This window comes from Fistularia commersonii, chromosome 5 (genome assembly GCF_037954325.1).
Source record: "Fistularia commersonii isolate RoL2024-O1a breed Wild chromosome 5, RoL_Fcom_v1.0, whole genome shotgun sequence".
NCBI classification, from domain to species: Eukaryota; Metazoa; Chordata; class Actinopteri; order Syngnathiformes; family Fistulariidae; genus Fistularia; species Fistularia commersonii.
The window spans coordinates 5,581,326-5,605,405 of record NC_141288.1 but is presented as its reverse complement, the minus strand read 5'-3'; the positions used below and the strand labels follow the sequence as shown (position 1 = coordinate 5,605,405).

Below are 24,080 nucleotides of genomic sequence, written 5' to 3'. Positions count from 1 at the left end.
GTACTTATGCTATCCATACTGTCCCCATATTAGAGCTAACGTGTGACAACTGGGGGGAAACGATTTAAGATACTAACTTTGGAGCAAAGAGAGTTTGTTATCTGAGCAGAGCAACATCCTACCTCGAACAACAACAATAACAACAACAACGTCACGGATCGAGGACGCGCTCAAGCTCACACCACGCGACAGGGACTGACAAGATGGCGAACATTTTCGAAACACTGGAGTTACTGCCGTGAAGGAGAGCCTCGGTATACTGTTTTCTTTTCACGTGGACTCTTTTATAAATCGTTTATAACAGCATAGCTAGCGGTCGGCTTGTCCGGGTCCCAACACTGTCAGCGGGTTGGTTTCCAGCCCGAGCCTGACGCCGGGAGCTAACCCCGGCTAACGCCACAACTTGTTAGGATTATCCCTTATAGCCTGCCTAGCTTTTACGCGCTAGTTAGCATGCTAGGCTAAAGTTAGCACCCCTTGGCTCACTAATCTCTTGAATAGATATATATTTTTAAATGAGAGTGCGGCGTTAACGACTGTCGCTTTTGTAAAACCGTGCTATAATTTAACTCGGTTCAGATAAGTATTTCTCCAGGTGTTAAGGGCGGTTTAATTTTTCTTTGTGTATAATTTCAGTATTTTGTAATCGCAGCTCCTTACAAGCTGTATCAATTGTAGGTTTGCGTCACGCTAGCTGACGCCGTGGAGATGAACTTTTAGGTCGAGCTATTTCTACCGGGGGAGCCTTTTCACTTCGTTTTGCCGTCACATTTGTAGAAAAGCACGACTAAACGTTACCGCGCTGTCGCGGCTTATTTGACCCAAGTCGCCGCCGACCGTACGGTGTCATTTGAAACCACGCAGACACTTACAAGGACAAACTAAGCAAAGCGCGCTAACTTGTTGATAAAATCCTCAACGGCACGGGAAACTGCGCAACCGTTCCTATTTTTCCGATGTTAAACTTCATCATGCCATGATCGTTTATTTCTGTTATATATGTATATATAAATATATTTATTCATGGCACTGTGGAGATCTCTGCAGAGTCTCTGAGTGAATAATGTGATGATGTGGACATTTAATTTTTCCCCCCTTGCCGAATAGAAAGTGCCACGTTCTGTGCGTTTTACGTGTGTCGCGATGAATGAATTTACCTCAGTGATCTAACAATATTATTAGTTGTTTTTCCTATTCCCCGGGACCGTACTTGACCCGGGTTTTCATGCAATTCACTAAATGTTTGATCAAAGACATCTTATTTATATCACGCAGGCTGCCAATTCTCATGGTAACTCACGGTGATTGGCTCAGCACACCCACCCCTCCAAACGCACAAAGCAACCTGAGCACTGCAAGTCACACCTGTTTTTATCTCTGAAATGTTAGGAGATAAATTGTTAAATCTGACGTCCAAGCGGTACAAAAGAGTTACACGAGAAATCCGAATGGGAAATATTGACCTCCTCGCTCGAGTCCGGTCCGCCCGTCACTTTAATTCATTTATTTTAGCCAAGTCGTAGAGGTAGAATATCTTCCAGTGTTTTCCCCTGTTTCATCACCCCAGCAATTTTTTGTAAATATACAATGGACCCACCACTGTGCAAGCCCAGTCCCCCTTTTGTTGGATAATCTTTCTTTGTGACCACGGTGGGTGGGCTCAGCCCTCTCAAGGTCCCCATTTTTCCATCTGAGGTGCACCACACCGGGGGATGTGAGGAGGAGAGGAGGTTGGCTGCAGATTGATTGTTGCAATTTCGAATTGCTTGTGTTTAATGGTTTCCTGTTGTGAAGTAAATAACAGTCCATAATGTAATCAATACTGAGCTTTGTGAAACTCACTACGGCGTCTGCATGCTGAGTTTGTGTCTCCTGGTTACTATCTGTCTCTGCGCCGAGCCTTCTGTTTTGTTTTTTTGTTTTTTTTTTTCATCTAAGTCTTGACTGTCTGTATCAACAGAAACACTTTTAAGTGGATGTGCCTGGCAACACTCAGACAGGTATTTCGCTGATGGCCCGTGTTGCAATGGAGAATTGTTCAAGCCTGCTTGCCACCTGGCAGTTTGCTATATTTTCTGTGTGCAGCTATGGTTGTGTAAAATTGGGTCTTTTGAGGCCAGGCGCAGATATTTCTCCTGGTTTATTTGATGTGTTTCTAGGAATTTAAAAAAAAAAAAGAATGTCATTACGATATGAAAAACTAATCTCCGGGGGGGGGGGAACGATGACACTTTTTCTGAAGTGTTAGCAGCTTTTAATTCCCTGTGGTCATCTTGACTTACCAGATGTTATCTCTCTGTCCCCTCCAGACAACGGCATGCCCTGGGAGGATCCCATTTCTCCTCTCACCATGGTTACCATGGGGATATGAAGCCACTGTGAAACACCAATCCACATACCCATAGACTTGCACACGGAGGGTCACCTATTGACAGACACAGCCAGCCAGCCAGTTTGGCAGGCGGGCTCGTGTAATGGACAGGTGTAAGCATGTGGGGCGGCTGCGGCTGGCCCCAGACCACTCCATCCTCAACCCACAGAAGTGGCACTGCGTGGACTGCAACACCACAGAGTCCGTTTGGGCCTGCCTGGGCTGCGCTCATGTCGCATGCGGACGTTATATCGAGGAACATGCTCTTCAACACTTCCAGCAGCAGGGCCACCCGCTGGCATTGGAGGTTAATGAACTATACGTGTTTTGCTACCTGTGTGATGATTACGTCTTGAATGACAACGCCACCGGAGACCTCAAGCTACTCCGAAGCACCCTCAGTGCCATCCAGAGTCAGCGTTACGAGGTTACCACCCGCAGCGGGCGCACGCTTCGCTCTGCCAGCAACGCGCCTGACGCCCTTGTGCCATCCGGTGCCCGCGAACTGCAGCTACGGGATGAGGACAGGATGTTTACCGCCCTCTGGCACCGCCGCAGGGCGCTTATGGGACGCGTCTTCCGCAGTTGGTTCGGACTGACCGAATGCGGGAAGAAGAGGGAGGAAGAAGAACGGCGGCGGGAGGAGGAGGAGGAGCAGAAAAGGGAGGTGCGGGAAAGACGCAGGGCTCTGAAAAGGCGGTTGCAGGAGGAGCTGGAGAACGCGCCCCTCAGGAAGAGTCGCCGTTTGCGTCGAAAGAGTCAGCGAGTTTCAGATGCAGCAATAACAAATCCAACGCCTCGCAGGCTGTGCAATAAGACGAAGTCCCCCGCTCCCCTATCTGTCACACGCAGGCCAAGGACTCAAAGCCCCGCCAGGCCCCCCCCCCAAAAAAGTCGACAAACGAAAAAGATCCAGCCGGCGGCCAAACCTCGCAACAACGCCTCCCTCACCGCTAAGTCCAAACGCAAATCCTCCCAAGCGACCCCCTGTCACGGGCGAACCCCTGTCCGGCGCAACCAGAATACCAAACAGGGGGGCTCGCCCCTCAAACGGCGTCCCACGGTCACACCTGGCGTGACGGGACTGCGGAATTTGGGTAACACTTGTTATATGAACTCGATCCTTCAGGTGCTGAGCCACTTGCACGTCTTCAGGGAGTGCTTCCTGCGCCTGGATCTGACCCAGGCCCTGGAGCTACTGGCATCTGCTGTCCACGGCCAACTGGCTGGGAAGTCCTTGTCCCATTCCTCGCTGGCCCAGCGGAAGGGATACCAGGCCAGTTCCGGATCCGGGCTGGGACTGAGCGGCGGGGCCTCGCTGGGCCGCAACATGGAGCTAATACAACCCAAAGAGCCAAGCTCAAAATATATCTCCCTCTGCCACGAGCTCCACACCTTGTTCCAGGTCATGTGGTCGGGAAAGTGGGCGCTGGTATCGCCTTTTGCAATGCTTCACTCGGTGTGGCAGCTGATCCCGGCGTTCAGGGGATACGCTCAGCAGGATGCTCAGGAGTTCCTGTGTGAGCTTCTGGACAAAGTGCAGCATGAGCTGGACAGCACCGGCAAGCACATGACCACAGTGGGCATCCCCCAGCCGCAGAAGCGCCTCATCAAGCAGGTGCTCAGTGTGGTCAACACCATCTTTCACGGCCAGCTCCTCAGCCAGGTACAACCCGCGCACCCTCGCTGACTCGGCCGCGGAACTCAAACCGGTCATTTTCTGGCCATTCACGCCCCATCAGACGTAATGGTGTCAAATCGGCACCACACGTTCCAAGATCGATTCCTCGGTAAACGCGGTAGTTTCTAAATTTAAGACGGGATACAGGTGAATGTCAGCTGATTTCATGTTTAAAGTTTAAAGAAAATCAGTATTTTAGCTTAAGTGGTTGTCAATCAATTATGAAGTCGGTGACGATATCCTTATTTTCTGCAAACCTTAACTCTGCTAGTGAACTGAGACCTGAACATCACTATTTGATCAGTATATGAAGTCCTGTTCTATTTTCTCTTCACAAGTACTTAACTCTTCATCTTCGAGTTGTATGTTGGAAAATCGGTTTGCTTTCGCACAATTCTGCCTCCGTGTCCACTGCCATTCTTCTTTTTTTTACATTTACATTTTTACATTTTTGTTAGGGATTACTAGGTCTTTGTCTGCTTTGACTTTTACTTCTTTTAGTGTAAAACATATTGTCTGAATAGTTTTGTAAAAGATACAATGATTTGTAAGGTGCTGTAGTTTTTAGTCTTATTTTAACACACACATGCCCAAAAGTAGTTTTCTCTGATGTCCCTTCTCAAACAGTATTTCTCAGCTCAAGTGTATAAAAGCAACGGTAGTAAAGTAACAGGTTCCTGAACTACAGCGGAGAGTCCGACTTTGCTGGTAAAGACGACAGCGTTGAATGTCGCAGGCTAAAACTAACGGGCGAAAGAGGGGCGAGCGGGTGTGAAGCGAGTAAGAGATGTGTGTTCGCTTGTGGAGGCTGAGCACACACTGCGACACCTGCCGCTGCTGAATAGAGGGCCTGTATCTGCAGGGGCATCTCGGCGTCTCGGCCCTGCGGCTGCTCACCGCGCCGACAGAGATCGTTTTACCCCCGAGGACGGAGCTTTAAGTCCTGTGTCCGGGATCAAAATAGAGCGTAGTTGGTCTGTATCTTAGTCAAGGTTTTTGACTGGAGGTTTAACAATGCAACCGAAAGCTGCACTGGATCGGGGTTCAAAATATGTAATGTGCATCATGAAGCTGGCAATGTGTTACAGTGTTTAGTAGGTCTTCACTGGTCTGCATTCAAAAGGAATAAACTTTTAGTTAAAGGATCCTCATATACTGTTCAAAATGACCAGGTCAAAGACAAAGGAATATTTCTTCCAAATATGTGTTAAAAACCCCACAATAGGTAATTTTAGAATATGTGACAAAAAGAAAAACAGAACTGTAATTGTTCTAATTCAAAAGGCCCCCATAAGTTCTGTAGTTTGGTTTGAAATTGCATGAAATTTTCTTCACAAATACACACAATAAAAGGAAAAAAAAGCAAGCTCCCTGCAGAATGTTAAGAATATCCCAAAGCTGTTTTCAAAATGAACCGAATTTTTTTTTTTTTTTTTTTTTTTCTCTTTGGTGCCGCAGGCCCCCGAGAAGGTAGAACGCTTGCTAACCTTCCCCCTCCCCATCCCTCCTCTTGCAGGTGACGTGTCTGGCCTGCGACCATCGCTCCAACACAGTGGAGCCTTTCTGGGATCTTTCCCTGGAGTTCCCGAAGCGCTATCACAGTAATAGCAGGGAGTCGGCTGCACAGGCCTCGTGCCATCTGACCGAAATGCTGGCCAAGTTCACGGAGACCGAAGCGCTGGAGGGAAACATCTACGCCTGCGACCAGTGTAACTGTGAGTCAGATAATGCGGGCACTCACACACACACACACACACACTCAAACACAAACACAAACGGACCGGTGCTGATTTTACAGCAAACACTCGAGGTTAGCTGACGCTAACTCATAGCTTTTTATAACCCTTTAAAAACGTTCATATCTAATCCAGGCCTGTGTGTGTGTGTGTGCGTGTGTGTGCGTGTGTGTGCGTGTGTGTGACTATTGTTGCTAATCTTGGCTAGGTTTAGACAGAGTCTCTTCACGTAGTGTCTGGAAGTCTCATCCAGATCAGATTTATGGAGGGATTAGGAGTTATTTAGACATCTCGAGTTTGTATATCATTATGGGCCGTACCGTGGAGTTTCTCCCGGCGTCATCACCCCCTCAGTAAACACAGATTTTATTGGCTGACAGTTCAACGTTTAGTTTAACAGCGGCCCAGTTTTGGCCGATAGGACAATCTGAGTCGTTGTCGTCTGCTGACACGAAGTGTTGACGACAAGCGATGGGGTTCCAGAGAATCCGAGGCTCCACCCGGACAGATTTCTATCATCTGTTTTATTTCTACCCGGGGGCCCAGGGAGTTTGAGCGGTTCTTAATGAAAGGTTGCACTCCAATTGCCATCGGAGTTTATAATTATAGAAATTCGCCAATATGCAGAGTCCGAACCGGAGCCGCATTTGAAAAGGCTCACGTGGTGCAAAGTTACATTTGAAATGCTTTCCTCTCGTCGACGTTTTTTTTTTTTCACTGGCAGCCCGCTGGGTATGTTTAACTCCCGGGAGGTGTTTACTGCAGTTTTCCAGCAACGGCATCCAGTCACGTTCGAGCCGCCGAAACGTTCAAAGGAGTTTTTCCGTCGGACAGAAGCTTATCTCGCTGATCTCCCTCTGCTCCTCAAATCAACCAAGATCTTTTTTTTTTTCTCTTTTTAAGGAAATCTTTGCAGTATCTGTCGAAAAAGACTCAGAAATGTATTTTCAGCCGGTCGAACCGGCGGGCAGGATTGGCTGAAACTTTTTAAGGATCCCTATAGGAAAGGACTGGACCGACGCATTTTACGCACCCTCTGCGTTACGTCTCCTTCGGGTATTGGCGCTGCGAGTCGAAACGTCATATTTACACCTTCGGGTTCACTCAACGCTCGCTGAGATGTTTCGCTCCGTCATATTCTGAGTTGAACTTCGGACTCCGCCATCGGTAGACACTCAAAAATGTCCAAGCCTGGCTGTAAATTCTAAGCACTATCTAATAACGACCCGCCTCTGGTTCGTAGTGTCGCGGCGGCGGTCGTCCTCCAAATCGGTCCTCCTCACCGAAGCACAAAAAAAGCTGATGGTCCACAAACTGCCTCAGGTCCTGCGACTTCACCTCAAACGCTTCAGGTACGGCGCCGAACGAGCTCACCCGCATTCTTCGCCGATTAGCCGGCAGCTCAGCGTCCCCGTCGCCCCTCCCACAGGTGGTCGGGGCGCAACCACCGGGAGAAAATCGGAGTCCACGTCAGCTTCGACCAGCTGCTCAACATGGAGCCGTACTGCTGCATCGAACCTTCACCCAAAGGCGTGCCTTGCTCGAGTCCCGGCAGCCCCGGCTCCTCCGGCTCGCAGCGCCCCAAGCACTTCCTCTACGACCTCTCCGCCGTGGTGATGCATCATGGGAAGGGCTTTGGCTCGGGCCACTACACTGCCTACTGCTACAACAAAGAAGGAGGTGAGTCGGCCTACCGGCGACAGCGGCTCGGTTTCCAGGAATTCTTCCCATCCCGAAAAGACGATCCTGTGCTAACTGTGTCCATTTCTGGTTCTGCGCTCCAAATGATTTAAAAGTAATTTAAAAGACTCCATAAAAAAAAATTCCCCTGACCTCAAAATAATCAAGGCATGACCTTAAACTTTCACAAGATAATTCAGAATAAAATGAAGAATTAAAATGATTTAATTATCAACATTTCAGTGACACAGTAGATCGAAGACTGCGACCGCTGGTTGGTTTGTCAGGCTATGGAACAAAAAAAAAAACAGTTTCATTTACATTTGTTGCAGAAATAAAATACATTGTCTTCTCACGACAAAGTTATTTTGACAAATAAGTCTCAAATCTCATAAGTGACAATAAAATGCTTTTCTTCCCATTCAACAAAAAATGCATTTTGTGCACAACAGTTTGTCCAACCGCCTCATGTTTCACATATACAGAGGATTGAAATAGCGTTTCGCTAAGATCTACAGTGCAAAAGCACAAATTAAATTCAGGAGTTGCAATCAGTAATAAAATAATTGTCTCGGGCGTGTCACATCGGAAGAATTCCCAAATTCGGGGATTGTTAGTTTGCCGTTAGCCTTCACTCGTCAAAGAGTTGAGAAAAGTGTAATGTCTCATTCTGAGCGTCTTCTATTCGCCACCTGGAAACGTTGTGTCGATTATTCTATTCTACTATTTGGAATATACCGTAGTTATCAGACAGTGGAGCGCACACGAATATAACACTCTAAATTTGAAGAGAAAGAGGAAAAAAAAAAAAATGTACATACAGGACTGTCTCAGAAAATTAGAATATTGTGATAAAGTTCTATATCTTCTGTAATGCAATTACAAAAACAAAAATGTCATACATTCTGGATTCATTACGTATCAACTGAAATAATGCAAGCCTTTTATTATTTTAATATTGCTGATTATGGCTTACATCTGAAGAAAACTCAAAAATCCTATCTCAAAATATTAGAATATCCTGAAAAAGTAATTTTTCTGTTTTTTTAATTGCATTGCAGAAGAAAAGGAACTTTAACACAATATTCAAATTTTCTGATACAGTCCTGTATATAGGCTGCTTAGCAATTATCCATTCATAACATGAGATATTTACACAGACAGATTTTTTTTTTCTACTTTTAAATACCTATCGTAAATTTTTTTTTTTTTTTTTACAGAAAGTGCCCGTAAGACGTCTGGTTTAAAAAAGAAATACATGAGCCAAACAGGAAAAGTCATAGATTGCTAAAACTGCTAAAGTTGTCTCCCTTCACTTCCTTAGTCTCTCTTTTGTTGACACTCAATGTGTCTTGTGTAAACCACACTGTGGTGTCTGTAATTTCATTGGTCCGATGTGACAAGGATAAATTATTTGGCGGCGCGAAGCTCCTCAGCTTGTAAAAAAATCCCATCGATTAGCTTCATCGTTGTTTAAGCTTCAGTGCTCGAATCGTGTGAAAAAAGTAGCGGCTAATAGTCCCGGAAATTCCAGTATTTCGAAGGTAATTTCAGCGACGCTCCGACAGAGTCGTCTAGTTTCAACCCCTCCACGGAGGGGTTTCCCGGCCCGGCCGCAACCGGAGCTCAGGGAGCGCTTGTCATGTGACCTCCCCGTTGACAACCACGTCGGGACCTGTCCCGTCCCCGGGACACGTTAGAAACCTCCCGGATTTTATTTCAGGAGGATGAGATAAGCTAGCGGAGAACCCCCCCTCACAGAGGGACTTTTCATTTTCAGATTTTGAACTGAACCCCACCAACTCCAAAACATGTTTTTAAACGTCAACAACGAACATGAAATGTAACTTCCGGACACTCGTTATCGTTTTTTTTTTTTTTTTTTTTTTTCACTTATAAAAAAAATGTCACTATTCACCGAAGGGGGGGGGGCATATTTTGCGGGATAAGAATTCCAAGAATAAAGAAATGTTATGAATGTTGATATTTGGACAGATATTTGAATGTTTCCCTCTCCGCCGCAGGCTTCTGGGTTCACTGTAATGACTCAAATCTGAATGTCTGCTCGGTGGAGGAGGTGTGCCGAGCCCAGGCCTACATCCTCTTCTACACACAGAGTCTAACTCAGGACAAAGACCGGCCGCTATAAGATCTCCAATGGCCTCCTCCTGCTCTGCTGCAGCCCCACCACTCAGTCACCAGACATCAGCACATTGCTCTTTCTCTCTCTCTCTCTCTCTCTCTCTCTCTCTGTTTGGGCATTTTATACTCTGAGACAATGGGTCTTTTTTTTTTTTTTTTTTTTCTCTTTTTTTTTTTTTTTTTGAAATCAGGAAAAAAAAACAGAGAGAGGAAAGTCTGGCTCTGATTTGGGGGACGTCTTGTACATGGTGTTAATACGTAGGTATTTTTTAAAGAAGAAAAGACAGAAGAGATCATTCGATTGATGGGTGTACAGTTGTATTTTATGAAGAGGAGAGTATCAGTCTCGGTAGCAGCCAACGGACTCTGGCCCGATATCACACATACACACACACACACATACACACATACACACTTTTAACTGCCACAGATGCTGCCCTAGGGCCGGAGGGGGGGGGCGACTCGCTGGCCCCCCCTTATGGCCACTGATTGTAATCACTTAGGGGGGAAATGTCAGTCGAGGGGGGGAGGGGAGGGTAAAGGGAGAGAGCGTTCATATTTATATTTTTGCAAAAACTACTTTTAAAGCCACCCGGAAGGAAAGAAATTACCTCGTTATTTGAAAGATATTCGAATGACATCCAGTGAGAAAATGGTCTGCTTACGAGCGGCAAATTAAATATATATATGTACATATATATCACCCGAGAAATCACCCGATGGCGAGGATTCAAATGAACTGTGAATATTTACGTAACGTATGAAAACGTCTACCTGGGCATTTGTTTGTTTTTTTTTTTTTAAAAAAAAAAAAAAAAAAAAGGGGGGAAAAAAAACTGCGAAGCCGAGTGTTGCCTTCATAAGATAACTATCACATGACAAATCTCAGAGAGGATTTTATTCCATATTATCGATTTACAAACTGTTTTTTCACGATATGAAATTTCATATCGGAGCAAAATTTTATCAGCCTCCCGCCCCTCTGCTCCCCCCCCCCCACCCGCTCCTGCCGCCACATCGAACCCGGGGGCGACGTTGCGTTCGCCGACTGTCCGTTCCTCGTTTATCGTCCTGCTTGTTCACTCGTCGTTTTTACAACGCGTTTGAGAAATAGGTCCTAAGTCACTTTAGATCGTCAACATAGAACCGGAGGACGGTTCCTCACAGGCGCCTCCTGTGCTCTGGTCGGGGGGGCGGAGATGTTGTCGTCGTCTCTTCTTTCTCTGTCTCTTTGCCGTCGCTTTCCTGCCACGTCCCCCATCCGGATCAGTCCATACTGCGTTGACACACACACACACAAAACAAAACAAAAAAATCCTTGAGTGGATAAAATTGAGGTTCTTCGGCCTTTTTTTTTTTTTTTTTTTTTTAATTTTCTTTTAACCATCCAAATCTCGCAGCGCTACCACTTCACGTCTCACTCCAAAGCACTCCTTGGTGTGTCAGGGAAACCTGGCAAACCTCAAGCCAAAGCCTGGAGGGAAGTGTTTGGGGGGGGAATCTCTGCATTTCCAAAACAGCCCTGTCACCCCAGCCCTTCTCTTTCCACTACTTTACAGACAGATTTTGGGGGATGGCAGAGTCGGGGTGGATTTTGGGGTCGGTGTTTTCTCCTTTGGCTAAATACTGCCATCTGTATGCGTATGAATGTAATAACCAACCATCTCCGCCAGTTAAGACACTAGTGAAAGAGAGATCTTTTTTTTTTTTTTTTTTTTTTTTTTTTAAAGAGCAGATCTACTAGAGTTCATATCACTTATGCAGCTACACACACACACACACACACATGTGCCAGCATTTAAAAAAGTATTGTACACCAGCATCTCAGAGGTTTTTTTTTTTGAAGGGAAAAGCTGTAAGGATATCTGAGGTTTTTTTGGAAGTAAAAGAGGCCAACAACTGTTGTTTGAAACAATGTATTTTCTTTTATACAACCACTGTTTTTTTTTTTTTGTTTTTGTTTTTAATTTATTCTCCCTGCTGGTCGACAGCAGTAGTCTCACATGTGTGTATGTGTGTACTGTACACAAGATACAGGATTTTTTTTTTTTGAGAAAATTGTATGGAAAAAACGGTTCCTGTCATATTTTCGATGTGAGGATGACTCAAAGCACACTTGATCTTTTTTTTTTTTCTCCCCCCCCCCCTTTCAGTTGTCAAACATTGTTCGGCTACTCTTTGTGTGTGTGTGCATTTGTGTGTGTGTAAATTTATGGAAGTTATACTATGCAAATTGTTACCTCAGTTGTTTTTGTTTTGTTTTGTTTTTTTTTTTCTAGAGAGAATTACCTCAATAAATGAGAATATTTTTTCATTTTTCTACAAAGATGTCTGTTTTCTGTGCACACTGTCCATCCAGACTCACACAGCACTGTGAGACGATATGCAGAAATGATTGACAGTCTAAGCATAGAAAGTTGGTTACATTTCCAGGGGGAAAAAATGTTTCTTTTCAGTAATTCTGCTCATGGGAAATATCAGAAAAAAATGTAGAAGACTCATGTCTTAGATTACAAATAAGAACTAGCAGAAAAACGTCACATTAATCAAACTGTCAAAATCTCTCGTGTCAAATCCAAAAGTAATGCAGTTTGTTTGTTTTTTTTATCAGAAGCAGAAATGTGGATTTGAGAAAATGTAGGAAAAAAAACAAGACCAGATTATCCCAGAAGTGGATAATGTAATTTCCTTGCTTTTCTCAAGGACTAGAAAGTCAAGCATTTCCCAGGACACGCTGGGTGCCTTTTGGAAACCCGTGTGAAAAAAACGATTTCCCTTAAAGATCTGCTGGAAATTTGATATTCAGCAGGGAGTTAATAAAGATGTGAAGATGTTACTAAATATTTAAAACAAATTCATAATTTGGATGAAAAAGTGACTGACAAATATAAAGCTTCTAAAAATTAAAAAGGGCTGGGCATCTATACATATGTATATGAATTTTAAAAAAATATTAAAAAGATGGTGTGGCTGATCTGAACATTTATGAATATTTAATGAAAATGTCTTCTTTCTGAAAAATATTCCAAAATAATAAACCAATAGTGAAGAGAGGACAAGGCACTGAGCAAAATTATTTTAATCGTCTTTTTCCTTTTTTTTTTCTTACAAAACAAACATTTGTCAGGGAGTTCAAAATGAGGCATTTAACAGGGGAGCAGACGGCTGCAGCGGCCGTTCAAAGATATTTTTTCCAAATATCGGAGAAAGGGTGAGCGGAGGGCCGGAGTGCAGCGTTCCCTCCTGCGGCGACAGAAGCCCGGCATACAGCAGCGACGCGCTCTTCTTCCTCCTCCACCAGCGCGGGGTCCCCGAGCTTTGGATGGGATTAATAGTCTGTTTGCAGATAATCTGGCCATGCATCGGTAAGCGCCGGGGGGGCTCGGAGTGGTGCCGTGGAAACCGTTCGAAATGACAGCGGGGTGAAAAGGGGGCGGGGCGTCCCGCGCTCAAGATTACCGGTCGGGAGGGGAGGGGCCGCGCTTTAATTAACTGTTTAACAGTTAACCTTTTCATATTTGGTAAATATGACAAGACGGTGACGCTCCCTCTGACAGAAATGTTAAGAATTCCCCACCCGATTTCCTTGCTGACCGAGCGGGGCGTCGCGGGTGCAAGACCGGGGCGTTATCCATGTGCCACCGCCGCTCTGAGACATCCTGGTTGAGAAGCTAACTGGGGCAAGAGAGATAGAGAGGGTAGGGGGGGCTGTGCGGGTGTAGTGCAGGGGGAGGGTGGGGTGAAGAAGGAGTGGAGGTAAGGGTGTCAGTAGTCGTCCCCCCGGCTCACCACCTCCTTGCAGGTGGGCCTGAGCAGGATGGTGTGCTCAAACTGCGCTGTGTAGCAGCCCTTGGTGTCGCACAGCGGTGGGTAGGGGTCTACGATGCCCAGGTCGCACAGGTTCTTCAGCGCCATCAGGTACTTGCTCTCGCCCAGGCGGTCCAGCCAGCGGCGGCAGAATGCCAGCGTCCCGAAGTTCTCGTTGATCACGTTCAGCAGGTGCTTCGCCCTCGGGAGCCTTAAGGGGGTGAGGGTGGGTGGAGATGACGGAAGTTGTCGAGGAAACATTGCGCATACACGACTGTCTCAGAAAAGTTCAATATTGTGATAAAGTTCGCTATCTTCTGTAATGCAATTCGCAAAAACAAAAATGTCATACGTTCTGGATTTATCACAAATCAACTGAAGCCTTTTATTTTTTTTAACATTGCTGATTATGGCTTACATCTTAAGAAAACTAATAAATCCTATCTCAAAATATTAGAATATCATGAAAAAGTAATTTTTGTCTTTTTAATTGCATTACAGAAGATAAAGACCTTTATAACAATATCCTAATTTTCTGAGACAGTCCTGTATATAGTTTATTTCTGGACCCTTTTCTTAATACTCATGACATAATCACAGGTGATTTAGGTTTTAATTTAGTGGATTTTACTTTTACCAATATTTGGTCAGCTAATGGTTTATTTAAAGGTATTTCCTACCTGATCTTGACGTCAATCTATTGTTGATTTTCGCCCAATGTATTATTTTCACAGAATTTAATATTTTTTTCTAAATTTGCTGATTTCTTTCACCCGATGTCTTGATTAGTTCAAACTTATTTATTGATTTTTGCCCAATATATAATCATTATTAGTGTGTTTATTTTCCATTTTTGATCACTTTTATCTAATTCATTATTCCTATTTAATTTATAGTTGGTTTTCACCCAAGGTATTGATTATTTTCAGATGCTGTGCTGAGGATTTTCAGGGCTTTTCCCTTTTGCTTCCTGCTCACCTGATGGGAACGTGGCCGACGTCAAAGTTTTTCATGTAGTGGGAACACTCCATGTCGTCGTGGACCACACCCTTCCCCGTGCTGCCGAACGTCTCGATGGCGTAAACCTCGCCTTCCTGCGAGAGAAACAACAGCAAAAGGTTCCCTTTAAAAATTATTATTATTTTTTTTTTTTACTGTTCTGTCAGAAAAATGAGTCGACGGGCCCGGCCGGCGGCGGGTCAGCGGTCTCACCTCCATCCTGGTGGCTTCACCTCCTTTCACGATGGGCACCGTTTTCCCGGCGTGTATCCGGTACTGGCCGATCGAGTGGCCGTTCAGGTTCCTGATGGGTTTTACTGCGGGAGAGGGAAGCAGACGTTCAAGGGATGAAGCTGCAGGGGGGCTGAAGACGCCATCCAACGTCCACAGAATAGTCTAGAAAACCTACTCAAGATTATGAATGAATCCAGAGAATCACCTTATTTTTCTCTTCCGGCTCTTGCATATTTCCATGTTCACACACAAGTCCACATTTAGATCCATCTTTGTCAAGACCTTTTCTGTATACATGTATATGTACATAGATGTATATAATTTTTGTGTACATGTGTTTATATACATAAACACAGTATATATCAATGTTTCATATTTTTAATCTAATATATGAGTGGAATTTAAAATCCGTTCTGCCTTTTTCTTCTGAATGGAACTTCAGATAAAGCTTTTAGCGCCGCCGCCCCCCCCCCCACAGAGCGCCCCAAGACAGGAAATGCACACTCACACGCACACACACACACACACACACGCACACACACACACAAACCCTGGTATGTCTTCCCATCCAGCTCCACCTCATAGGACTCCATCACTTCCTGTATGGCCTCGCCGACGTCACACAGGCGGACGTCGATCCCGGCATTCTGCAAGACAGCAGGCGAGGAGCGTGGAGAGCAGCCCGCAGGAACAGGCGGCGGCGGCGGCGGCGGCGTCCATGTGCCGGCTCTTACCTTGATGCCGGTGTTGGTGGCGTCCCTCACGGCCTCCAGCAGCTTGTCATACTTTGGGTTGAAGGTGACAGTGAAGGCACAGTCGATGATTCGCCCTTCGACCAAACAAACACACACACACAAATACCAGGTGAGATGCCTCCTCTTGTGAACGCCACGCCTGATTGGCCAAACACTTCAAAAACGTTCCCCCGCCTCAAGAGTTCAGACCCCCAGAAGGTTAAACTTCGTAACAAAAACACACACATGTGGACAGCTCTTCAAAAGTAAAACATTAACTTGAACCGTGGTGTTTTTTTTTTGAATCATTAATAACTATGAGGGATTGTATATTTTGTTAACCAGTAATTTTATTCATTTGTAATTATTTATTTTCTTTCATTCCAATTTTTGGGGGGAAATTACAAAAAAAAAAGCATGCAAGCTCTTAAAGACGGCGTTGAAACATATCGTGCGCATGTAAAATTTCACCTCTCATTCTGTCTTTCTAATGTTTACATATGCTAAACTAAAGTCTTTTCAGACAATTTTAAAATAATCCAAGCATTTTTTTTCAACTCTGCCACCTTTTTTTAATTTAAATATCAGTAGTTCTGATGGAAGCAAACACCAAAATAATCAATTAAACCACTGATAAAAAAATAAATAAATAAATAAAATCCCAAATATTATACGGCTAAAGCTAACAGAAGGCTGTTTAGCCTGGATGCCGCTCCCTCGGCCTGCGTTTGTTACCATTGATGTGCGTGCCGAAGTCAATCTTGCAGACGTCGTCGTACTGCAAGACAGTGAGGTCTCCGGCGTTGGGGGTGTAGTGCGCCGCACAGTGGTTGAGTGAGCAGCCGGTGGGGAACGCCAACCCGGCGCCCAGCCCGCTCTCCTTTATCAGCTTCCGGGAACAATCCTCCAGCCGCTCGCTGCGGAGACAAGAGGGGACCCCTCCCCGTCAGGCCTCGGCGCCGTGGTCGCGCTCGCTCCCCCCCAACCCCGGCCGCCGATCCCGGAAGCCTCACCAGATCTCGATCATGGTCATGCCGGGCTTCAGGAAGCTGCGCACGTGCTGGCGGACCTGCCGGTGGGCTTCGGCCGCCTGCCGGAAGTCGTTCCACACCTCCTCGTTGGCTTTGTCCAGGACCCGCTTCTCCTCGCTGCTGGTGCGCCAGGCAGCGCTGCGGCTGAGCGGCGAAAGGTCACAAAAGGTCATTCACCGGGGCGACCATTAGATGCTATGTTGCTATGCTGGCACAAGAACCTGTTTAATGACGTTTATACAACGCCGGTTTAATTACTGACGTTGTTTATCCACAGAACTACTACAGACATATCAAAATAAAAGCACAAGCGTATAACACATGACATTGCATTGATTGTAGGGGGTTATTGTTTATATAGTCAATGGATTTAGCAAACAATCCTCATTTGATTCACTCCGGTTCGATTTTACCTTAAAAAAAAAGCATCAACTAACAACTCCTCAGCCCCTAAAGGCTGACTTGCAAGTCGGGAATAAAATCACTTGGAAAAAGAAGCGAGCCATCGCTCGGTTGATTTTCTGCTTTGTGATGCAAGCTGAGACCTGAGTTACATGAGAGCGGGATAAGTATTTGACACCAACGTGGCGGCCGCTGCCTGTGCGATGACACTTAAAAAAAGTTTTCCTATGGCGAATTTGTTGTCGGTGAGATAAGATGACCGAGAGCATCGTCTGTGAGAAGGTACAAGGGGGGTTTTGTGCGGCCCACGATGGGAACAGAAGGGTTATTTTGGGATGGTCTGATCATTTCAGAAAGAGGACTGGCATTCACTCCGTCACTAAATTAAGTTTAGCGATAAAGTGTAGCACAGTGTGCAAGTTCAATTTAGCAATACATTGCGGTATTAAGTTTGTAGTAAGTAAGTTAATTTAAGCGAGCCAGCAAATTCATCTGATCTTCAAGGTCAATACACTTTACCTTGTAAATACACTGTATTACTTTTTATACATTGTTTGTTATCCCTCAAGAACATTTTCCTTATATAAAAACACATAACAAAAACAGGGGGGCTTGAGCGGATTAATCGCATTTCAATTCATTTCAGCAGGAAAATTTTCTTTGATAGAAGAGCATGTTGAGTTATGAGTTCAGCCACAGAATGAAGGTATTACTGTATAATAATTGCCAGGTGGTGTTTCAGATAAATACAGAGAATTATCTTTTTGGTCCCCATGTTAGAATGTTTGGTTGAGGCTAATAACCGTTCTCCTTCTCAGTCGGAATATGAACTGAAACGCTGTCTTCCTTGTCAGCCACTGTGCAGCTTCTTATTTATTTTTTAACTCTTAGCCCGAGGACGAAGACGACGTTAGCTCGCGCTCACTTTTAACGGCTAACAAACGTGTGAAACCAGGAAGTGGAGACGAGCCCATCCTCACTGATGTGTGGTCATGTGACGCTATGCTAGTTCCCCCCCCCCATCCAAACAAAAATGTAGCTTAAGCCATCTTTGCGTTAATATCTATATCTTATAAATTCTTCAACAATTACTTGCTTTGTTCAGTTTTGTCTTGAGAAAATTAGCAAATAATCACAAAAGGATCTTCGAGATTTAACAAAATCTGCCAGTGGCAATAAGATTAACTTTTTGATTGGAGTTAAAGCTTATGAACCTTTGGGAAATGTGAATGCACGCAATTCTATCCAATCACTTGTGAATTTTAAGTATTTAATCTTTAAATGGTGACTGGAGTAAAACCGGACAGCATCATCTGACCTTTTGATAAAAATAGTGAATAAAATTGAACGACCCCAGTCAGAGGAAAATACTCCATGACTGTCAAGAATCACATGGCAGACTATGTGTGTGCGTGTGTGTGTGTGTGTGAGTGTGTGTGTGTATTCTTACCCATCCTGCGAAGCAGGGTATTCACACTCCTGCCCGAGGGGGAAAATTCCATTTGGATATAAATCACAGATGGGGACCGTCGGTGGGTCAGTCTGACCTTTGGCTGAAAAGAAAACAACAGCATCAGGCAGGGACCTTCTCAGGTGGGGGGACTAAAACATCTCCGAGACGCCGGAGGACATTGAAGAGAAATTTCGCGACACCCGAAAAAAAAAATGAAGAAAAGATCACCAAATCAGCCCTATGGAGGAGAGTTCAGTAAAATCGAAACTTTGGGGAAAACATTTTACTCGAGCGATGTGATGTGTCTGAGCTGCCATTACATCCCCTGGAAACTAGCTGGCGGTGGGACTTAAATCATGCGACGGGTCACACGCAGCCAAAGGCAATGAAGGCGTGACTTCCCAAGGCGACTGGACGGGCTGCCTGTACGATCCGCCATTGAATATTATGGGTACGGATTTTTGTCGAGGTTGGTGCCAGGCTTCGCTGCGGGTTGAGTCACCTGCGGTGCCCCTCGAAACACCGCAGCTCCAGATTGGCCTCATTACACAGGAGGGGATTTTCTCCTCTATGCTGTAGCAACAAATGAGCTATAAAACTCCTATCTATCATGGGGCAAAAAAGTATTTAGTCAGCCACCGATTGTGCAAGTTCTCCCACTTTCAAAGATGAGAGAGACCTGTGATTTTCATCAAAAAAAAATCCAGAAAATCCCATTATCTGATTTTTTAAGAATATATTTGCAAATTATGGTGGAAAATAAGTATTTGGTCACCTACAAACATGCAAGATTTCTTGCTCTTACTGACATTTAACTTTCTTTGTAAGAGGCTCCTTAGTCCTCCACGCGTAACCTGTATTAACAGCACCTGTTTGAACTGGTTATCAGAATAGAAGACACCTGTCCATAACCTAAAAAAAGTCACACTCTAAACTCCACTATGGCCAAAACCAAAGAGCTGAAGTTTGCTAGAGAGCATTTGGTTGATCCAGAAGAGGATCAGGAGAATGCCCTGTGGTCAGACGAACCCAAAATAGAAGTTTTTAGCAAAAAATTCAACTTGTCCTGTTTGGAGGAGAAGGAATGCTGAGTTGCATCCCAATAACGCCATACCTGCTGTGAAGGATGGCGGTGGAAACATCATGCTTTGGGGCTGTTTTTTCTGCATAAGGACCAGGACGACTGATATGTGAAAAGGAAAGAATGATGGGGCCGTGTATCGTGAGATTTTGAGCAAAAACCTCCTTCCATCAGCGAGGGCATTGAAGATGAATCGTGGCCGGGTCTTTCAGCATGACAATGACACCAAACACGCCGCCCGGGAGGCATTTCAAGGTCCTGGAGTCTCCAGATCTCAACCCCATAGAAAATCTTTGGAAGGAGTTGAAAATCTGTGTTGCCGGACGACAGTCCCAAAACGTCACTGCTCTAGAGGAGATCTGCATTGGGGAATGCGTCAAAATACCAGCAACAGTGTGTGAAAACCTTGTGAAAACGTTTGACCTCTGTCATTGCTAGCAAAGGGTATATAACAAAGTATTGAGATGAACTTTTGTTCTTGATTTTCCACCATGATTCGCAAATGCATTTTGAAAAATGTGATTTTCTGGATTTTTTTTTTTTGCATTCTGTCCCTCACAGTTGAAGAGTACCTATGATGAAAATCACAGGTCTTGCTCATCTTTTTAAGTGGCAGAACTTGCACAACTGGTGGCTGAGTAAATACTTTTTTGCCCCACTGCAGATAGGAGTTTTAAAGCTCATTCATTACTTCAGCGTAGAGGAGAAAATCCCCTCTTGTGTAATGAGGCCAATCTGGAGCTGCGGTGTTTAAGGGGCGCTGCATGTGACTCTTCTGCCATTAAAAACGGTATTTCATACCGTAGGGGTGCAATGCAGTGACCGACAAGTACCAGGATGTGCATCATCGGTCAGAAAACAGTGTATGAACAGTAAAAGGGGAGAAAGGGTACCATCCTCCCGCAGTCACACACTATTAACCCTCTGCAGGCAGACACACACTCACACACACATTTTCTCTGTCTTAGGGACTGAGACTTGCAATGCACTGCATTTTTCTCCTATCTTTCTGCGGCTGTACTCTGCCGTCTGTTTGTCTGCAGAACTTTCCCCAATTTTTCTTTAACATGCACTTGTCGGGACTCTCAGGTGAGCGGAGAGCTGTTTTTCTGCCTTGACATAAAATAAAACAGAAAGGAAAAACTGCTTCCACTCACGTCCTTTCTTCTTCTTTTTCTTCTTCTTCTTCTTTCCCGCAGAGTTCTCCCCGTCGTCTCCATCTGCGCAAAGCCAGAGACGGCATTAGAAATTGTTAACGGCGAGGCGTCGGCATACATGTCAGGTTACTGAGTGACGGGCAGGTTTGAGCGGATCGCGCCCACTTGTCTGTACCTCACTTTTCTATCAGTCTCAACTTAGTTCCTCAATGGGAATAAGGGCTGTTTTATTTGCTTTTATGAATCAGACAATCACCTTCCTCGCCGTCCTCCTCCTTCTCTTTGTCTTCGATGGCCTGCTTCTCCAGCTGCTTGCTCACCTCAGACACGCCATCTGCCTCCGCCTCGCCGCCTGGAACCGCCGCACAATGGGGGGATACGAGCAAGTGAGAAAGACCGTGCACGAAAGGTGCTGCCTCAGCACAAAGCTGCGGCGGCTGCTACCAGCAGCATGTTTTCATTGAGGATATAATTCGCTGACCTTTTCTTTTTGCCTTTTGGACCGGGTCGGTGATATATCCATGTTTATTTTGAATTTTCACCAGAGGTCTCGGTGACATTTTGGACTTTTTTTTTTGACATAGATAAATCTTATAAGATAGATATTAACATTTATACCCACTTTTTTTTCTGCAGCATATTCATTTGACTAATTTCAGAGTCGCAGGACAATGCCATGGAAAATTTAACTAGTAGTTGCATTTACAAGAACTGACCAAAAAACTTGTTAAAAAAAGAAACAACGATAATGTGCAAGAAATTAAGAAGAAGAAAAAAAGGCAAAACGTTTCTCAACATGATTTTGAAATTATAAGAGAACCCATTAGGACTTTTAGGGGAAAAAAAATTAGCATGACTTAAAATAAGAAGTGACGCAACATTACATTATATAGGAAATAGTACATTAATAAACACTTTCCACATAAGCATTAAATGACTCATTATCATCACATATTTGTGTTCAGCAGATTTATCACTGAAGTCTAAAGTAAATTGGCCTCAAGTGTTTTTTGTTGAAATACAGTAATTCCAAGGTTCAAATTAAGTTTTCCTCGTGGAAAACTGTGGGGTCTTCGTTCAAGGAACATCAGGGAATCTAACATCTGAGATTTGTGATGGGAACATGATTTTCATGTACTTGTCTTATTGAATGACCAAACCTGCAAAAATCAGTTATGTAGTAATGTAATAATGAATGGAATGTATTAATACTTTACAGACACCTTATCCTGGGGAAATGAAATAGAAGTTTATTCCCACGAGTTTAGAAAACATTTTGTGACACAAAATCTGGATGTAACTCAGAGGGCAGATCGATATTGTGATATAAATATATTTGTTACAGTCTTACATGTCAAATTACAGGAAACTGCAATCTAGATAGTTAGATAGCATCACTAAAAATGGGTGGAAATTACCCAAACCAACTGTAGAAAATGCAGAGAATCAGCAAGGACCAACCTGAAACTGTAAGGACAATAATGATAATAATACGAGCAGGAAAACTTGGCTAAACCTTACCAATCAAAACTTAATAAAAAACAAAGCGTATAACTTTGAACAAGTAGTTCAAGTTGGATAAAAAAATTGTCTTTGGAAGAAGTTCCCTTTTCTTTAACTCTTCCCCACAATCCTCAGCATCTAAAATAATCAGGAATTCAATCCTTAGTGAGACTTTGGGACAAATGTTTTCTTTAAGACAAGGCTTTTACACAGCATACTTTGTAACAGTCGAGTGGTTTTAACAACCCCTCCTTCCTTCAAACCAACGTGATGTATAAGACATGAATTTTATTTAATGTGATCATAATGTAAGGACATACACCAACACGCAAAAAGTCAATTTCAAACTAATTTGACGCAACGGAGTAAAGTGATCAAATGTTAAGTCTCAGCTATGGCCTGGATGTCTAACAGCCTCTCAACACCTGTCAGATGTTGAATAATCTTATCATGAGCAGTTATTTTTCTGGGAGTTTGAGCTTACATCTGTCTATCTGACTGTAAAACCACATTTTAGGGTCATCCAACCTTACATAAGAACTCGGACGAGGAACAAATTACAAAACAGGGGAACTTGGCTGAGTCTCAAGGAACGAGAAGCCGAGGGAAAGGGGGAAGAAGGGACTTTTTTTTCCCACTGACTTCATGCTTTATGGCATCGATTAGTGTATTTCGTTTTGACCCAGTTAGATGTCATCGTTCCTGGGTGTCGTTAAGAAAACAACCCGGCATGTTTCATAAGGCCTGACACAATCCACACTTGCTCTGCCCCGCATGGCTAATGGGGATCAGCGTCGAGCTAACCGCTTTATAAAACACCACTTCCGGTTGAATTTTCAATATAAAAGGAACCACGGCTAACGTTCTGCACGTGAAAAGCTTTCATTAAAATTAATACTTTACGATTATTCGTTTAATACGATGCTTTTCTTTCATTTAAAATATTTTCAATTTAATTGTTTAAGGATGAATATTTGATACGCATCTATGACCATTGCTATCACCATAACGCATCGGTATGATATCCCAAATATACCTTCCACTCTACGATGCAAAAATAAGACCTACATTTATCATAAAAGAATGTGAGTTGAAAATTAAAAATCTATTCCAGATGTAATAAAGACTTTTAGTTAACGCCGAACAAAAGATGATACACCTATTACTAAAAACATCTTCTACTTCTCAACAAATTACATTGAAGGAGAAATTACAAAAAAATGATCGTTGATTCCATCACTAAAATGAATGTGAACAACTAAGTTTACATCACTATCCCGACCAATAGTAACATATTTATCTGACGCTGGTAATCACATTTAATTATTTCTGTTTACTTGGAGTTACTATGGAGTAACTAGGACCACTCAACTTCCTCCGCGATCAATACAGAAGTTGAGCTAATGCTATTATTTTGAAGGCACGTCCCCACGGTTTCCGTGTTACGGCTAACTCCAGCTGTCATGACGCAGCTTTACTAGCTTAGCTAGCCTGTTAGTAGGACATACTCACCAGTCGTAGCAGATTTGGCTTTCTTCTTCTTTTTCTTCTTCTTTTTCGCCGTTTCTTCTGCCGGCTCGGCGTCTTCACGCTCCTCAGCCTCGCCGTTCAACTCATGAGCTAGCTTCTGGTCCGCTACCTGCTCCGCAACCACGGCCGCCATGATCGCAGGCTCTACTGGAAAGGGAAGAGCGAGGGATTGTGGGACTAGAGTGTATCATGATGCCTTCATGGAACCTCGTAATATTAAGCAATTGTTATATTGTTGTAAACGTTGTTTTACACTGAGGCTAATTTAAAACCACCTTTTACGGTGGTAAATTGAGTACGGCATGGGGTATAATTTTGCTTAATCCATGATATATTACATTACGTGGTTGCGCACAAAACTGTTATTATTCCATATCCAGGCACTCTAATGCACACAAAACGAATCGGTATGTTACCTCTTGATGAAAAATGTCGTGAATGTCGTAATAAATCTTCATTTGGGTTTGTCTTATAATACTGGGATCCAAGAAATTTTTCTATGATTTGTATTATATGATTAATAATCAATATTCATTAAT

General features: G+C 44.0%; 2 protein-coding genes across 2 annotated transcripts; one reads left to right on the top strand and one right to left on the bottom strand.

The window, feature by feature from the left end:
- The first annotated feature begins 18 nt into the window (after nucleotides 1–18).
- On the top strand, nucleotides 19–11,936 carry usp44 (ubiquitin specific peptidase 44). Its single transcript, XM_086146617.1, has 6 exons — nucleotides 19–254; nucleotides 2,310–4,037; nucleotides 5,569–5,767; nucleotides 7,032–7,140; nucleotides 7,218–7,468; nucleotides 9,493–11,936. The coding sequence occupies exons 2-6, from the start codon at nucleotides 2,475–2,477 to the stop codon at nucleotides 9,615–9,617; spliced, it is 2,247 nt and encodes a 748-aa protein (XP_086002743.1). The 5' UTR covers nucleotides 19–254; nucleotides 2,310–2,474; the 3' UTR covers nucleotides 9,618–11,936.
- A 735-nt stretch (nucleotides 11,937–12,671) lies between these two features.
- Nucleotides 12,672–23,693, bottom strand: LOC147233943 (methionine aminopeptidase 2-like). The gene is made up of 11 exons (XM_086146616.1): nucleotides 23,524–23,693; nucleotides 20,765–20,860; nucleotides 20,509–20,571; nucleotides 18,268–18,370; nucleotides 16,398–16,559; nucleotides 16,120–16,301; nucleotides 15,385–15,479; nucleotides 15,201–15,297; nucleotides 14,630–14,733; nucleotides 14,396–14,511; nucleotides 12,672–13,628 (listed from the first exon to the last, which is right to left on the bottom strand). Exons 1-11 carry the CDS (start codon nucleotides 23,672–23,674, stop codon nucleotides 13,376–13,378), a joined length of 1,422 nt encoding a protein of 473 aa, XP_086002742.1. The 5' UTR covers nucleotides 23,675–23,693; the 3' UTR covers nucleotides 12,672–13,375.
- Between the last annotated feature and the right edge of the window lie 387 nt (nucleotides 23,694–24,080).